Raw genomic sequence first — 18,823 nt, 5'->3', positions numbered from 1 at the left:
TGCGATGCGACATATTCCTTTCGTGAATAGACGAACGAATATCCCGGGAGAACCACGGTTTCGATCTGGAGGACACTTCTCTAGTCTTGAGTGGAACCGTAAGTTCCTGTAGGTCACGGATATTCCTCTATAGAAAACCGGTTTGTTCATCGATAGAGTTGAAGTCCCCAGCAACCACAATGTCTGAGTAAGCAAGAAAGAGATGTTCAAGGACAGAGAATAATTCTCGCGTGTTCGTACGGTTGTTCGGTTTATTAACGCACCCCACTAGGAGCTTGTTATAGGCAGCAGACACCTCAACAAAAACATACTCAATTGGGCCACCTGTGTTAGACTTTATACATAACTGAGTATTCAGGTAGTTTTTCACACAAGGATTTGGAGTTCTCAGGCCAAACTTTGTTAAGACCCCTTATGGGACTTTAATCAAAGCTATTTAGAGAAGAGTATGAATCTGATACAAAAATTTGGGTCAAGTATCCGGGGCCGCCACAACGTACCAGGAATACTTAAACCACAACCCTCGCCTCCATTCACCATGGTGCATGAATAAGAAAAACTTCAAATCACTCTGCCAACTGTCGTACAGTTCCGGTTTCTACAGTTCCAATTTCTTTTCTCATCTGCCCTCTCCATACATCCAATTTCATTGAATAAAACACAAGCTTTTTAATTTTTTGACAAATTTCACAAATGTATTTTTTTTCTTCTTTCATGAGATTTTCACTTTCTCTTACTATTTATTTATTATTATATTAATAATATTTTTGTTCTTCATTTTTCATTTTTTTTTCATTACTATACATTACAATAATAATAATAATCATATATTTATATATAAATTATTGGTTTTGTGTTTGTTTTTATTTCTTCATATAACTTACGTCCGACATTTATTTTAAACTTATGCTTAAATTAAATGATATTTATTTATGGTTTATTTGTAAATGTAATGCTTAAATGTATATAAAAACTATGGATAAGTTTTATTATTCATTAGAATTAAGTTGTGACTAATTACATTCAAGTGGTAGAGTTAGGGGAGGGGAACTTAACAGAAAGTAAAGAACTACCACATATGATATCCGTTGATTGTTATGTGTGTTTTTTTTTAATTCTAATAGCAGAGAGGAGAAAAACAATTTTTTCTAAAAAAGTTAAAAATTATAACAAAAGATACTGTTTTTTTTTTCTTTTTTCTTGTGAGTTTTAAAGCATTTTTTATATATTTTATATACAAGATCCTTAAATGAAGAGTAGCAAAATTATTGAAGAAAGAAAAGAAAATTAAACAATAAAAAGTATGAAATAGTATGAAATAGTATCACAATTTTTTTTTTTTTTAAATTTAAGGTTTTCAATAATTTCTAGTTGGGTTTGTTGTTATGTTGATTTTAAGAAGAAAAAAAAAACATCGAAAAAAAACTATTTACAAACTGAGTAAAGGAATTTTTTTATGTTGTTCTCTTATTTTATACAACATAAAAGGTTTTTAAAAAGTTTTAATTTGTCCTTTTTTGTTTTTTTTTTTTTTTTTTTTTTTAACTTTATTGCACAATTAATATTGTAAGGTGTGTGTTTTTGTATAGTTTTCTTTTTTTAGATTTTTTATTTTTTCCATTACAATAGCTAGACTCGTTTTTGTTTGCTTTAAATTCGAATTTTTGATTTATTTTGTATGATTTCTTTTCGGGATTGTTTTTGTTGTTTCCTTCTTGTTACTTGGAATTGTTTGCTTTTTTCTATATAATTTTTTTTAGTACATTTTTTTTATGAAACGAAATCAGTCTCTTTTACTTGTTGTTGTTTGGATTTTTCCAATTTTTCAACAATTTTCCCATTGCTTTCAAAATCTCTTTGAAGTTGAAGAAGCAACGTAGATATAAAAACGTGTTGATCTTTCATAAACAATATTGATTTTCTTATTGTTGCTTTATATATTTTGTTTTGTTGTTGTTGTTGTTGTATTTTTTTTTCTCTAAATAAAAATCTTTGGATTTGTTTCAATAAAAATTAGTTGATTTTTATGCCTTTTTGTTTTGTTTTGTTTAGCCATAAAGAATAATAATTTTGTTTTACAAAACGTTGCTTTGGCATTTATGTGTGGCTATGGCTATGGCAATGTGTATTTCCATACACTATTGTTGTTGCTTTTCATTTCATAATAATTCATTTGCTTTCATCTAACAGTGAACAATATGGTCAACCATATTGCCACAGTGTGAAGCTAACAACAACAACAGCAGCAACAACACCAAATGCCAAAGCCAGGCCAGGGATGGTCTAACCTAACCCAAAACCCATAAATGCCTTATGCAAATCTTGGAGTTAGCACACTGTGCTACCCCAAAACAATTCCCCATAGTCTCGGGCAGGGTGTCGCTTTGAGTAGGTGCTCCTTTGTCATACGTTTTGTCTATAGCTGAGTGAGATCATTGCTTTGCGAGTTGGCTTTTTTTTTGAAAGAGTTTCTTTTTTTTTTGAGTGTAAATTTACATACATTAGTGTCTTGGCGATTTACAGAGAGTGAGAGCTATGAAGCTATGGTCTCAAAAGAGTAGGGAGCATAAATAACATCATTCACTTTCCCTTATTTCCTCTTTGAAGGCAATATACTTCTGTGCCATTTCTTTCGAAATGCTCTGTAAATAAATGTAAGTTCTACTTGTTTAAGACAACAATAGCTTTAATCTATCTAACCCTGAAATCCAGGAATTTATAACTGGGCATTGTCAGGTTCTTTTCCATCTGTTGCGGATGATTAGAACCTTGGAGCAGTATGTGGTTCTGGGAATTGAATTCAATCTTCTTTGACACCACTCATCTGGAATGAGAAAAAAAAAAGAAAAATAGAGAATTAGTAAAAAAGTCGCAAAATACAAATTTTTGAGAAAGGAAAGAAGAAAAATGCAAATTTTTGGTTTTAGTATCGATAAAAAATACTTGCACCCTAATCATTTGACTAAAAATTGGGTCAAACATAAACCGTCAGTCAATGGAGTTTGAGAGTTTAATCAATCTACTGTTCAATACTAAATTAAATTCCACAGATGCCCAACGCGAGCATTATAACTGCACTGAGAGAGAGAAGGATCGAAACCAAACGAAGTATCTAAGCCCATCGGTTTTATAGATGTGTGACAATATATCTAACAAGTAAAAGCGGGCCAAGTTCGTCCGCGCCGAACCTTACATGCCCTCCACCATGGATTGCATTTGTCAAGTTCATTGAATGACATATTCGATATATATTTATGAGCTAGAGACGTTGACAGTAGGGGTCAGAGGGGCCTTTCAAAAAAAAATATTAAATTCTTTCTGAAGACTACATTTTAATGACTTTTTAAGGACTAACTTTCGGCGAAAAACTTTCTAAAGACAAACCCGAGATTATTTTTTAAAACTAAAATTTAAATTTTGCATAACGATTTTAAAGTCTCTTTATTATGCTTATCTGTCCCAAATATAATTTTCCTAAAATTTATTCTATAGATAAATTTCGATAAATATATTTATAAAGACAAAATTTTAACTCCTGACTCCTGACCCTCGATTTCGTTGTCCGATTTTGATGAAATTTTATCTCTATATATATATATAAAAGAGACGCATGATTGACTGATTGGCTGACTAACTGATCAACGCCCAGCCCAAACGGCTAAAGCTAGATTCATGAAATTTTGCACGAATGTGGGTCTTGGGTCGTAGGCGCGCTATAAGACGGGGTTTTGTGATATTCGTTCGTTTGGGTACTAAAAAGTACGAAATGGTGACTTTTCACCTTGCGCGAACGGATGGGGCTAGAATTATGATTAAAGAGAGCCTCGCAAAAATAAGATTTGGTGACAAAAATTTCCCAAAATAGTACCGAAAGTGGAACAAATGGTACGTTTAGTACCCCAATTGGTAATTTTTGTGATAGATAGAAAAAGACAATAGTAATGGCAACGGAAGAAACGTACGTTTAGTACCGTATTTGGTACCATTTCATATTTTCTTTAAGGAATGAACTAGAGATCTGAAATTTAACATGTAGATTCTACTAAGAAATATTTGTTGGCTAAGTGATTTTTTAACAAATAACACATTTTGGTACCAAAAAGTACGAAAAAGCTTTTTTACTTTTACAGTGGACGGAGAAGTGTAAAAATAAAAAATTTGCTTAAAATTATCGATGTGTAGACAAATATACTATAAGTTGCACCAAATATGAGTGTTGAAATCCCATCAGGAGTGCAATAGAAAGTTCTTAAGTGCTGTAATTGGTGTTATTTAGTACTTTCTTACAGATCTGACATTTGGGATACAAGCACATCTTGGCAGTATGTACCGGACGACTAGAAGATTTTGTTGACATTCGTACATTTTGATACTAAAACGTACAATATGACACCTTCTTTACGGATTGAGCTACAGCTCTGAAAGTTAGAATGCAGTTACATCTAGGCACAGAGTACCGAACAAATAGAAGATTTTTTGAATATTCGTTCATTTTGTTGCTAAAATGTAGAAAGTGGTACTCTATTTACAGACTGAGCTACATCGGTGAAATTAGGGATACAGGTAAATTTTGGCAGTACGTAACGGAGGACTAGAAGATTTTTTGAAATTTTTACATTTAGGTGCTAAAAGGTACAAAATGGTACTTTATTTACGGATTGAGCGAAAGATCTCAAAATTGCGATACAGATAGAGATAGAGCTATTTTGCTTAATTCGTGCATTTAGGCACTAACACTTTCAAAATGTTCTTTTTTACGGATAAGGCTAAAGCTATTAAAATTGCGATTCTTTTACACCTTGATATTGGGTGTACCATCGGGGGCAGCGAAGCGACTGGGCATATGCTAGTATATTCGTCATTTAGAGAATTTATATTGACGTAGCAATTTTTTCAAATATAATTTGAATTTTTAAAATTTTTGAAAAAAAAAATCTTTTTATTTCCTAAGCCCCTACAACAAACAATTTACTATCTTAATACATTAGGACCATTTAGCGAAGAAAGCTGGATTTTATGATTATGGCATAAAATAGTCAAAAGAAGTAGGATTATTGCCATAAATTTTTTTATAGAAACCATTAAATGCAACGAGGCATTAAAATGGATTCCAGAAATCTAACTCCTAAGAATTTTGAGAAATTTTTTCGTTTGATTTTTGGGATATAACAAATTGCCCAGTTTCGACAAGCTAATTTTCCTGCAAAACATGACGGGAAAAATTGTTGTAACTGGTTTCAGTCGTCTACTTTACGCCAATGCAAATTACATTACGAAACCTCTTTCCTAACTAGAGCTAGAATTTTTCGAAAGCAGCTCAATTCATGGGTATTTTTTGTCGTTAATGTGAACCTGGGCACACGGAGTAGCAGCAAGAGCCGATGCCATTGTCAAGCGTTCGAAGCCATTAATACAATTTCCAAAAGATATTTGCACTGTATTGGCAATCAGTGCAAAATTCTGATCTAACTTCATGATCAAATATCATCGCCGATGAGTCAGTTTCTGCACCGAATAGCGACCACAATTTTCAATGGTATGGTACAGTCATAACAAAACGATGTATACAAAATTCCAATAAAAATGTATAAGAATTGCGCCCTCTAGTATCTCAAGAAGTCTAATCGGGAAATCGGTTTATACGGCGGCTATATCAGGTTATGGACTGATTTAGACCTTACTTAGCACAGTTCTTGGACGAGGAATGGCTAAGACGCATACCACGAGGTGTTACAAACGGAATGACAAAATTAGTACAACCCCATCCTATGGTGAAGGGTATAATATTTTTATACCCTCCACCATAGGATGGGGGTATACTAATTTCGTCATTCTGTTTGTAACACCTCGAAATATGCGTCTAAGACCCCATAAAGTATATATATTCTTGAACCTCATGTCATTTTAAGTCGATTTAGCCATGTCCGTCAGTCCGTGCGTCCGTCCGTCTGTCTGTCGAAAGCACGCTAACTTTCGAAGGAGTAAAGCTAGCCGCTTGAAATTTTCGGCTGCTATTATAAATGGTCCAAATCGGTCCATGTTTTAATATAGCTGCCATATAAACCGATCTTGGTTCTTGACTTCTTGAGCCTCTAGAGGGCGCAATTCTCGTCCGGTTTAACTGAAAATTTGCACGTTGTGTTTTGGTAGCACTTCCAACACCTTCGCTATGTATGGTTTTAATCGGTCCATGTTTTGATATAGCTGCCTTATAAACCGATATTGGGTCTTGACTTATTGAGCCTCTAGAGGGCGCAATTCTTATCCGATTGTATTGAAATTTTGCACACATTGCTTTGATAGCACTTCCAACAACCACGCTAAGTATGATTTAAATCGGTCCATGTTTTGATATAGCTCTCATATAAACCGATCTTGGATCTTGACTTCATGAGCCTGTAGAGGGCGCAATTCTCGTCCGATTTAAATGAAGTTTTGCACGTAGTGTTTTGGTATCACTTCCAACAACTGTGTTAAGTATGATTCAAATCAGTTCAAAATCTGGTATAGCTGTCATATAAACCGATCTTGGATCTTGAGCGCGCAATTCTCATTCGATTTGGGTGCAATTTTGCATGAGGTGTTTTGTTATGACTTCCAATAACTGTGCTAAGTATGGCGTAAATAAATATAGCTGCCATATAAACCGATCTGGGATATTGACTTCTTGAGCCTCTAGAGGGCGCAATTCTCATCTGATTTGGAAGACATATTGTACAACGGCTTCTCTCATGGCCTTCCATACGTGTCTAATATGGTCTGAATTGATAGCTTCATACAACTCCCATATAAACCGATATCCCGATTGTGCTTCTTGAGCCCCTACAGTTATACGAATGAACTGAAACATTACACAATGACTTCTACAATGTTCATCATTCATTTGTGGTCCGAATCGACCTTTAACTTGATATAGCTCCAATAGCATAACAGTTCTTATTCAATATTCTTTGTTTGCCTAAAAAAAATACCGCGCATAGAACTCGACAAATGCGATCCATGGTGGTGGGTATATAACTTAGCACGGTGTTACATTGGTTGGTAAAAAACACCCAAATATTCTATGTTTCGCTCGATTTTAATAAAAGAAATCTTTCTCAAATAGTATGGCAAAAATGTTAACTAATGTGGAACACTTACATACTTGACTGCTCTATTCCGGAAAGTTTCTTGTTCCATATCACGAATTTTGTGGGTTAGCATATGTTGCTTAAGATTGCCCTGGAAGGAAAAAGAGAAAAAGGAAAAGAGCAACGTTAAGTAAATATAGGAATAACATCAAAATCTAAAAATGATATCATAAATATTTTTTTTTCCAAATTTTTGCAAATAACTTCCACAAATGGTCTCCAACTCACCTTTGTTGTAAAACCACGATCGCATATAGTACACTTGAAGGGTCTCTCTTTCGTATGACTTCTATAGTGAATCTCCAAAGCCGAATGGCAGGGGAATGTTTTGAAACAAATGCCGCAGGTAGTGCTGCCTCTGACTCCTAAATTGGCCAACAAACAAGAAAAAACAAAATAAAAGAAAAAAGAAAACAAAAAAACCAAAATTAGTAAAGATTGTTCTTCGGGGCCCAAAAAAAAATTTGTAACTAGTGAAGCAAAAGCATAGATATTTATTTATAAGCCATGCACCATAGATATGGAAAAGTTATAAAAATGCTGGGGACTTTTTGTGTCATTTTTTTTTTTTTTGGTTTTCTTTTCATTTAACTTGAGATTATTAGAGACGTTAGGTAGGCAAAAGGCAGTTTTGTAAATTGGAATAAAAAATTGTTTCACTCACAACTCACCCGATAGAGCTAAAGGATTAAATGGTGCCGCCGGCATCACACTCTGCGCTATGGTATTCATTGCGGTGCACATGTTTTGCGTGGAAGCCGGTGGGAACAGCGGGAGATTTGGAAACATGCCAAATGGTGGCCGGGGGCCTACCAATGGATTTGGTGGTACTTGGGGATGTGTCAGCTGTGGCGATGATGTTGGCATACCCACACCAGACGCTGCCGACGAGGAGGAGGGCGATTGTGCTGACGCTGTGGCATTGGGTGAAAGAGCCGATGCTTGTTGTTGCTGCTGCTGTTGTTGATGGTGATGGTGTTGCGCTTGCGCATGCGCCTGTGCTTGCGCTTGGGCCACCTCACGCCGCAATTGCTCCTGATGCATGGCCACTACGGCATTATGTTGCATTTGTTGGTGGTGTTGTGCCGCAGCCAAGGCAGCTTGTTGTTGCATCAAATGCTGATGTTGTTGCTGCAAATGATGATGTAGACCTGGTGGCAAACAATCCACAGCGCTGGTGGGTGGCAAGTTGGTGGCGGTGGCGGCGGGATTGATTTCTGGTATTTTCGGTGATTTGCTCATGGGAGATATTGAACGTTTCATTGAGGCATTCATAGGTTGGGGGGAGCGCACACTTGTACTGCTATTGGACGAAGCTAACGTGGAGGGGGCTGCCCGAGGCGTCAGATCCAAAGCTCCATGGGAGGCCTCCGAGGGAGGTCTTATTGGTGAGCTGGAACGCGTCACATCCAAGGTTTTGCTATTTATCGGACTGGTAGGAGCTGAACTAACCGAATTGGGGTTTGATGTATTCGATTGTGGCCTGGAATTGTTGGCATTAATCATTCCACTTGGATCGATTCTTAGTTTCTGCTCGAAAAGTAAAGCTTTGAAATCTTCCGTGGACTTGGGTCTATCCGATTCCATGTCATTGGAGTTGGACATGTGCTCCGAAGACATATCGTCGTCGTAATCATCCCCACAATCCATTTGATCCTCCATATCACCTTGCGATGACTCCGAACCCAAGGTGCCATTGTGTGGACCTCCCATAGGAGGCATACCGGGACCTCCAGGCATGCCAAAATGAAAAGCTGCTGCCGCAAAGGGATTCATAAAGGCTCCCGGCATCATGGATGGGGGGGGATCTCTTATCTCGGCCGCTTGAATTTGCTCGGGCGTCAGATCGGTGGGCTCGCCCGTATGCAGCCGTATGTGCTGCTGCAAGACCAAAGCATTCGAGTACTTCTTGTGGCACACCGGACATTGGTGGAAGTTGCGCATGGGAGGGCGGATTTTGTGCACAGCCATGTGGGTCTTTAAGTTGCCTTTGGTGGTGAAGGCCCGACCACAAATGCGGCACTTGAAGGGCCTCTCCCCGGTATGGGTGCGATAGTGCATTTGCAAAGCACTCTTGCAAGACAGTACGCGATCGCAAACCACACATTGATTGGGATCGGTGATCTTTTTGTTCTTCATCAGCTCCTTTAGCTTCATGGTCTCTGAGGAGTTGGAGATTTCTATGAAATTCTCCCACGAGTTATCGTTGCTGTGGGGCCGAGGTAGCAAAGCCATATCATAGGGCTTCATGGGGTTGCAGAAGGGGGGTCGTGGTAAGTGGGCTGGCGAACGTATGGGCGAATGTCTTTCTTCAGTCTTGGTAAAGTTCAGAGGGAAACGTTCCGCAAAGAAATCCTCGCGGTGATGCATAGATGGTGGCAATTGCCCAGGTGTGGGCAAATGATCCAAATGATGTTGGGAGCCCGGAGAGGGCTGGGGATACATGACAGACGGAGGTTGTACCGGTTGAACTACAGGTGGTAAATGTGGCAGAGGCTTGTTGGTGCTAGGTGGAGGTGGAGAGGGGGTATTAGGTACTTGGGGTCTAGCGATTGGTGGCGACTGCGAGGCTGCCAGGTGATTTTCATACGAGCGTTGTTCCTCCTCCTGGGCCATATAGTTGTCCAGCTTTTCCTCTTTGATGGTGACAGCCATGGGTGACCCCGGCTTCGAGGACTCCCCGGTTGGCGCTTCAGATTCTTTTGTGGCTTCTTTTGGCATCATAACTTCCTCGGGTTCCTCGGGCAACTCCGATTTGATTTGTGGATTTTCTGGAGAATTTGGCTCTGAGCTTTTGCTAAGATCTGTGGGAGCATCTTGATTGGCTTTGTTCAAAACAGCTTGAGCAGCTTGTTGGGCCTGGGCGGCTGCTTCTCCCAAATTGCTGGCAACTTGTGGGAAAAAAGGGTTGCTAAAACTACCGGCGGTGTTTTGCAACGACTTTAGAATATCCAAGGGGGGTCTGTACAGGCCCGTTAAAGCTGGGAAGGGATTTGAGGGACTAGGGAAATTCAAAGCTGGCATTTGTGGAGGCATAGCTTGAGAGGCAGCCGCCGGCGTTGCTGTGGGCATTTGTTGCGGCATTGCAGCGGGCGAATGGGAGGGTGAACTGTCCGGAGACATTTGATCCAATAGTGGGGGATGGAATTTATCCAAGTGCTCGGGAATGGGAGTAGCATTCATGGGTACATGAGGAAACTTGTGGGCGTGGCGTTGAAAGTGCACCTTCAGGTTGCCTTTCGTGGTAAATCTACTGCCGCAGACATTGCATTTGAAAGGTCTTTCGCCCGTATGAGATCTGATGTGGATTTGCAGAGCCGAATCGGAACCAAAAACTTTACCGCAATAACGGCAACGATGTTTGAAGAAGGGCTCATTGCCTGCCTTGCCATTGTTCTCCTTGAAGGCAAACTCATCGGCCATGTTGTTGGCCAAAATACCCTGAGATGCAGAGTCCAGTACCTCCTGGGCCCGCTTTTGTAAAAGATCCAAAGAATTTGGCTCGGGCATATCATCGTGATGGGTGATAATCGATGAGGCCAAATTGGAGCCAAAAGGCAGGGGTCGATTTTCCATCTCCTTCAGCTTATCCAAGGCATAACCCGAACTCGCATGAGAAGTCTCTATGCTAGGGCGACGCGGCACATTTTGTTCTTCCTCGGCATCGCGTTTGCGTTTAAGCGACTCCAGAGGAACGCCGGCGTTAATTAAATGTTGGCGGGCCTTGTCCTCGGCCATGCGGGCTTCTGCCTTTTGCCTCAGCTCCATTTGGGCTATGCGCTCCTCCTCCTCATAGGTGTCCTCTTCACCATTTTCGCCTTCCTCGTCCTCTTCCTCCTCCTCGACCGGTTCCTTGTGCGATTGATTCATGGCCAATTGTGATTGCAGCTGTTGGATTAACTGAATTTGGAATAGCTGCTGTTGCTGCAGATTGAAGAGAGTCTGCTGCAAAAAGGCCAGCTGCTTCATGGCTGCCTCATTATCCTGACCCGAGGCATTATTGGCTATGGTTTTAGCGGCCGCTTGGGCTATGGCCAATTGCATATTTTTAATGGCCTCGATATTCACTGGAGCCGTGGGAAATTGATTGGCAGCAGCCAAGGAGGCGGTTAGAGAAGGAGTCGTAGGAATGCTGCTATCCATTTCGGTCTCCTTGTTGTTGAGAGATTTATCGCTGCTCTGCTCGGGCGTTTCTTCATAGTCCATCAGTTTTTGGTTATCATTATCCTCAAGCTTTTCACAAGTGGCGTTTAGACTTACGCTCTCATTGGTAAGGGATTGATCTTTGTTGTGCTCCTCGGAGCTTTCATCTTCGCGAACGTTTGTCGCCTCCTCGGTAGTCTCCTGAGCTTTACCCGAGGGCTCATGACTTTCATTGAGATCTGGCGGGGTGGGTGAGGGAAACTCTTGTTCCTTGGGATATGTCTTCATGGGTGTTGTTTGATCCTCCTGCTCTTCTTCGTCCTCTTGAGACTTGGAGAGACTTTGGTGAGGTTCTACACTGTTATTGTTGTTGTTATTAAGGGGATGACTATCGTCGTCAGAGTTTTCAGGATTTCGCAATGCAGGTGAGGGTGATGAAGCTGTTGAGTTGTGGGGTTGATGCTCAGAGCCTGGGCTCGCCGCAGTATTGCGTTCACATGCAGCACTCTCCTCTTCATTGGCCGTAGCAGCAGCTAAAGGTGAACAGGAACCATTCTCCTCATGATCACTGGAAGAATCTGAAAAGGAAAAACAAAAAATATGATTAGAGATGATTTTTACATGTCTCAAACTGGTAATTTTAAGCTAACTTTCCAACTTATCCCATAGCATGAACCCTCAGTGCTAGGGTTTTCCCAGAAAACATGACAAACTAAGGCATGCATCATCTTCAAAAAATTCTTGGGTGAAACCCTTGAGCATGCCAACCTCATCTTTTGATTTAATAAACTTGTCGTATGTTGCTCTTATGGTTTGCTTTTGCCACAACAGCTAAAATGTGGAAGTTGCGACTAGGCCACATGGCACAATTGGCTTGAGTATTCCAATGCTGCCGCTGCTGCTGCTGCTTCTAAGCCATTTTTACACCTGTATCAATTGTTTTGGCGTTTTGGCGTAAAGCAAGTGTTTTAACATTCCTAAAACAAGCAACCTGCTGCAACCAGGCAGTGTGAACCAAACTGCCAAACAGCCAGCCAGTCAGTCAGTCAGTTAGCCAGCCAGGCAGCAACCTGCTTTCTTCTTTCGGTTGCCATGGTTTTTCTGTAATCTTATAACAGCCATCTACTACTCTCTCGCCTAGTTTTGCTAGTTAGCTGAGGCTGATATTGGTGATGGTGGTGGTGGTGATGCTGCTGCCTGCTACTGCTGCTTCTATTGCCATGGTCTCTCTGGTCTATATGACTTAATCGTAGACAGGCGCTGGCTTAAGACTCTATTGCCGATGCTGATGTTGTTTCTTGGTTTGGCCACACTTACATATCTCGAATGTTGGCGATGCACATGCAGCATTTGCAACAGCATGCCAGTCCATACTCTGCCATCAGACCATATGTGTTGCCATGTGGTATACTGCAAAGTGGTGGTATTGTCATCATAGTCGTTTTTATTTATTTTTGTCTCTACGTATCTGCCCGAGTGCTTACCAACCCGTTCAGTTCAGTTGAGTTCAGCTATTGTATGAGCTGTCCTACATGGAGAATTTTGTATGCTGCAATGTTTGTTTTTACTTTTTTTGGAGTATTGACGCTTAATGCAACAATTAGTTAACTTTTTAGTTTTGGCTAGTTGGTCGCTCGGTCGATCGTTGTGTTTGCAAGTTAATCAAGAGTTGAGAGAGAGGGAAAAAATCAAAGTGGCAAGATTAGCCAAGGAAGATCAAAGTGGTAAAAATGGTCAATTGACACTTTGCCAAGAAAATTAATAAAAAAAACAAGAATTATCAAAATTAAATCCTCAAAAATCTTTATACTCTTAAAAAAATTGGAAAGAAGGGGAGTGAGAGGGAGTGTGTGATGGATAAAGCCTCTTAATCTTATCTTTGAAACTAGGTTAAAGCGCCATCTATAGGCTGATTTGCCATTTTCCGGCTTGGGTAGGCAATTCACAAGGGAGAAAGCATCATGATTTCCGTTCAAGGAAACCTACATAAGGAGCTTTAAAAGATGTTACCTAATTGGTCGACTGCAGTGATAACCTCTTTTAAGTATAAGAACTGTAGATTCTGGAGAGAAGCTTGAAAATAGTTTTATTTTCAAACCAGGTTATATCAAAAGCTACCCAGAGGTGTCTATTTACCGATGATAGAAATGGCGGAAAGAATATGAGCTGAGCTAGTTGGCTTCAGCCGATATTTTTCGTTCACCAGATCATTATATAGTTCTTCAAAGAATTGGTTAAAATGAACAGGTCAATAAAATGAACGAACTGAACTACTTCCCAGCAGTTGATACTTTTTTATTTAGTAGATTACTCAGAAATTCAACAAAAAGTCAATTTAATAGAACGGATAAGTTTAATTAACGATCTAAACTAGGAAACGTCAATTGATCTTTTCTCGTTCACAGATAATTCTGTAGTTCACTAACGAACTAGTTCAATCGAATGTGTGAGTGAAGTGAACGAAATTAATTAATTCGAATTAGTCGGCCCCTTTAGGGTCATCAGCTCATTCAGTAGTTCGCAAATGAACTAGTTCTACAAACGGATATGTAAAATTAACGTACTGAGCTGCATAGCAGCAAGCGATTATTTTTTGGTTCACCACCGAAGTCATTCATTTGTAAATGAACTAGTCCAAATGAATAGGAACATTGAAATGAACTAACTAAACTTGCTCGTATCAGTCCTTCAGTTAGTAGTAATCGAATGAACGTGTTCATTAGAACGGGTCAATTAAATAACGAACGGAACTAGTTCGCATCAGTCTTTTCTACAAACGGATATTTAAAATTAACGGACTGAACTACATTGCAACAATCAACTACTTTTTGGTTTACCAGCGAAGTCATTGATTTGCAAGTAAACTAGTTCAAATGAATAGGAACATGAAATAAACGAACTGAACTATTTGGTATCAGCTAGATAATTTTTGTTCAGTCAGTCGTTCGCGAATGAACCTGTTCATTAGAAAGGGCCAGTTAAATGAACGAACAGAACTAGTTCGCTTCAGTCTGTTCTTGTTTGTTTACCAGCTCAGGCAGTAAAATGGGACACTGAAAAACACGAGCTGAACTAGGCTGTTTTAGTTCACCAGCCCAGCCAGTAGTTCATGAAGTTAAATTAGTACGTAGTTAGAGAACTGAGCATCATTAAAATGGGTCCGTGAAATGAACGAACAGAGCCAGTTCGCATCAGTCGGTCGTTTGTTTGTTCATTAGCTCAGGCAGACATTGAGACATTGAAAAGAACGAGCTGAACTAGTCGGGTCTTTTAGTTTTGATCAGCCAGTAGTTCGCGAAAGAACTAGTTCAACCGGCCAATGAAATTAATAAAGAAACTGAACTACAATAGATCGCAGCATCGCATCGGTTTTCTTTATTCATCAGTTCAGTTTATTTGTTTCATCTACTTTGTTCAACCTTTCGTACATTAAGTAAAAGAGAACAAAAACATGAACATACGGAACTAGTTAACATGAATAGGTTATATTCGTTTGCCAACTTTGTCAGTAATCCGTGACTAGTCACTATAACGAACGAATTTCCAGCAGCTTTATAAGGAACGTTCAAGCCACACAACGCTAATGTTGCACTAAATTTACTGGTGAAATTATAAGGCACGGTCCTACTTGAAGGCGTTTCCACAAAATGGATAATAGAAATCGTTGCAAATTTCTTCCATACTGTGGTGCAAGATAGTAAGCGGAGAAGGAAGCACTAGCTTACACTACTAAACTACTAAATTTCCCATGTATATTTCATTAAGGAACAGGGGATACTATGCCTCATATCAATGAAAACAGACCGATTAATGTTTAAACTCAAAGATATGAGGCCTCCTTTTCATTGCCGAGTCCGAACGGCGTGCCCCATAGCGACATCACTTGATAGAGAAGTTTTAACATGGCAGGATACCTACAAATACAATACAAATGTAGCCAGCTTAGTAAGGGGAAAACCACCGCTGAAAAATTGTCTTATGTTAACGTGAGGATTTAACCCCAGCGTTCGGCGTCATAGGCGGACAAGCTAACCTCTGCGACTCGGTGGTCTCCATAACTTATATAAGTGCACCGAAAATGCGCTGGTTTCAGCACTTAAATTTTTTGCACAGGAGAGAGCAAATATGAAATAAATTGATTGGTATGGTATTGATATTGGTATGGTATGGATTGGTATGAGGTTAAAATCTGTAAGCCAATAGTGAACCTATTGGCTTACCCAGTTACTATGGAGCAATGGAAACTATGGATCAACGGAAAAAATTTAGGGTTAACAGGAAAATCCTTTTATGTTGGGAAATGTGAAATAAGACGCCAATCGTTAAATGCACTACGAAAAGGATTCCTGCTGTACAGATAACTAAATCTCTTACAGTTACACCGAACATTGTCTGAACCTACAGAGCAAGATGATATCGGTAGGCTAGAGGATGCGTGCAAGACTTTCAAACGTGGGATCATGAGCGACACCAAAATTATTAAAATTTGTTTCTAATGGTGTTATTGTTGTTATATGTTGGCGTATATATAGTGCCTTTCAACAACAAGTTTGTACTTTGGGTAATTGAGATTAAAAATAAATTGTTGCAGGAAAATTAACAATTTTTGTAGTCGTTTTTTCGACCTAAGTTGTTGTTTTTCAAAATTATTTTTATCTGTGTAGCAACATTATATATGATCCAGGAATACCAGATTTTAGATTCGAAGTTATACACTTTCTAAACAATGGTAATGGGGAAATTGTTGCAGACTCAGCAACTGTTCTTCAACGCAGCTTAACTCATGTTTTCATAAAGGAATAACGAAGTTGCTGTAAGATAACAATATGAATATTTCATCGTGATCATTTATTCGGATACATTGTCCAACGAGAAAAACTCTCAAATGGCGATGTTTGCTCCTATCCGAGCACTTTAAACATTAACCAACTGTAATTCATACCAAAACAACTGTTCTTTACTGCAGAGTTTAGTCCATATTTTAATGATGAAGTACATTTTCAAAGTTTGTATGGTATTGTGGTCTGGTGAACAGCAATTTCAAAATTCCCCTACTGTGCAACGCTCTTATCAAACCATGTTGCGAATATGGTGAGTCCAACGATTAATGAAAGAAGAATTTTTAAAAGCTTTTATTATGTTATATTGTGTTGTAGTAAGGTGGACGGCATTTTATATATCCGACTAGTGTTCATCACTCATAAGAAGCATGATACGAGTATTATCAACTATTCTTTACTACAGGTTAATCCCTATTTTAACGAAGAAGTAAATTTTAGAAGTTTGTATGGTATTGTGGTCCGGTGGAGGGCAATTTAAAAATTCAACTACTGTGTAATGCTCATATTCAACCATGTTGCGTGTATGGTGAATCCATCGATTAATGAAAGAGGAATTTTTAAAAATTTCTATTATGTTATATTGTATTGTAGTAAGGTGGATGGTATTTTATATATCCGACTAGTGTTCATCACTCATAAACAAGCATGATAGAAGTATTAGGAAGACTTATTAGCTGTTCTTCAATGCTGCTAGACCTTATTTAAATAAAGAGGATATATTATGAAAAGTTTACTATTTTTCCTTATGATTTATTAAAGTGCAGTTACCAATAAGCATTATGTTAAGATGGCGCTGTCTATTGTTGAAACACCCATTTTAAGAATTCAACTCAAAATTCAGTAGAATTCATAGAATGAATGAATATTTATCACTGCCATATTGAGTACAATATCATCTGAAGAAGTTTTAGTTAGTGGTTTAGATATATACAATAAGTTGACTTTTTCCGCTCATTTGAGTTGGCACATAGATCTCATTTCAAGGTAATGAGTAATGGTGAAATTTATCAACTACTCTTAGATTCATATCTTTTTTTGTCAGCTTACTTTTTGATATATTTCTGAAAAATCCAAATTTGTCCAGGAACAATCCATTAAGGAAGAGGAGCAAACTTTTCACACATTCATCATTTCCTTACTGAAAAATCCTCAAATTTTTCCTAACTTCTTAAGCTTATGACATTTTTTCTATTTAAATTCATTTTATTTTAATTCCCAACCAGTTCAATACGTTGTATTTTGAAATATATGCCTTTCATACTTCTCATATGTGTGTATTTAATATTCACTAAATCCATTCCCCCCCTGATAACAGTCGTCACAAGGCTCAATCAATATACATAATTGAAATATTCATTTCATTTTTATTCACTCTTTGCTTGATCAATAAAACCTTTGTCCTTAACATTGTAAATACATTGTGTGGTATTTTTAACGGAAGATTTTTTTTTTACTTTTGCATTTAATTTCTCAAATTTTATTAAATTATTCGTAAGACAACTTGGCCTGTGAGTTCAATTGTCTGAGAAGGGGAAAAAACAACCTGCACCATATAATACTTGGCATTCATTCATTCATTTGGTATTATTATTATTATTTCATGTTGAGAAGCTACACTTCCACCTGATAACCCCAATAAAACCAAAGTGTAAAACTAAAATTTAATCGTCTATTCAAAAGTTAAAACTTTGTTGTATGTGAGTCTTTATATGTACATGTTAAATATTTGATAAAATGTATCATGTTGTTCGCATAAGGTAAATGTAACAAAAAATGGGAACAATTTATATATGTTAATTTTTCATGCAATGACAATTTAAGTGATATGAGGGTATTACTGAAAAAAACAAACTTAAAAAATGTTAATGTTATTCATAGTTTTCGGGACTATTTTTACGGAATGAGTTCTGTGAACTTAAAATAAATCGTAATTACTAGCAATTATTTAAGTGTAGAATATTCATGAGAATTATATAATCTTGAAATTTCATTACTAATAATACAAAAGTTCCGCCTTGGTTTATCTACTATTATCGAAAACCTTAGCGCTTGTTCCATTATTGAACATTTTTTCCAACAAAAGAAACGACTTTTCATTGTAATGCAAAAACCCAATCACAATTTGCAAGTTATTTTAAAGAAAACATGCCAATAGAACAAGAAATATGTGATAAAACCGACCATAGAATTTCATTGATCAAACTGTCAACGTGTGTGCATATATTGACAACAATTTATCATACTTTTTACTATTACCACAAGTTTTATTTGACTCTTTCTTGAGCTAAGGAAATATATGAAGAACAAGTTTGTTCAAATCAGCAAGGGTTTCTATTTAAACGGCAATGTCAACGGAAGTGCACATCTTGACCATGACTTACACACATTTCGCCTACAACTATCAACGAACGTTCACATATTGACAACGATATATAATATACAAAACAATTATTCATTTTTACATTTTTATTATTTTTTGAGCTAGAAAATCCAACATGGGGTAATTATGAGCCCCACACAGGCTGGAACTATGAGCTTCGACATGTGTCCATCGTTATCACGAGAAACTTAACTGAAAGCTACTGGGCAAGTCCACAGGTTGCGGATAGTGCAAAGCTTAATTTTTATGCGGCGTAGCTGCAAATGCGGCCGCGGGCAGTCAGCTATTTCTGGAGGAGAGTCTCAGTGAGGGACCAGTTGGTATTGGCT

General features: G+C 38.2%; 1 protein-coding gene across 3 annotated transcripts in view; it reads right to left on the bottom strand.

The window, feature by feature from the left end:
- Window positions 1-1,953: 1,953 nt before the first annotated feature.
- LOC106090514 (homeotic protein spalt-major) overlaps window positions 1,954-18,823 on the bottom strand; it is a 45,316-nt gene continuing 28,446 nt past the window's right edge. Inside the window, exons 2-5 of one of the 3 annotated variants that reach the window (XM_059364830.1) lie at window positions 7,802-11,851; window positions 7,359-7,495; window positions 7,145-7,221; window positions 1,954-2,824 (exon numbers count right to left, since the gene is read on the bottom strand). In XM_059364830.1, the coding sequence (XP_059220813.1) occupies window positions 2,821-2,824; window positions 7,145-7,221; window positions 7,359-7,495; window positions 7,802-11,851 (4,268 nt within the window). In that variant the 3' untranslated portion in view covers window positions 1,954-2,820. Of the gene's footprint in view, window positions 2,825-7,140; window positions 7,222-7,358; window positions 7,496-7,794; window positions 11,852-18,823 lie in introns of those variants that run through there. The other 2 variants (XM_059364829.1, XR_009397619.1) reach the window with 2 other exon arrangements.

The sequence above is a fragment of the Stomoxys calcitrans genome, chromosome 3, assembly GCF_963082655.1.
Source record: "Stomoxys calcitrans chromosome 3, idStoCalc2.1, whole genome shotgun sequence".
NCBI lineage: Eukaryota > Metazoa > Arthropoda > Insecta > Diptera > Muscidae > Stomoxys > Stomoxys calcitrans.
The sequence above is the reverse complement of the archived record's forward strand: the minus strand, read 5'-3'. Positions and strand labels throughout refer to the sequence as shown.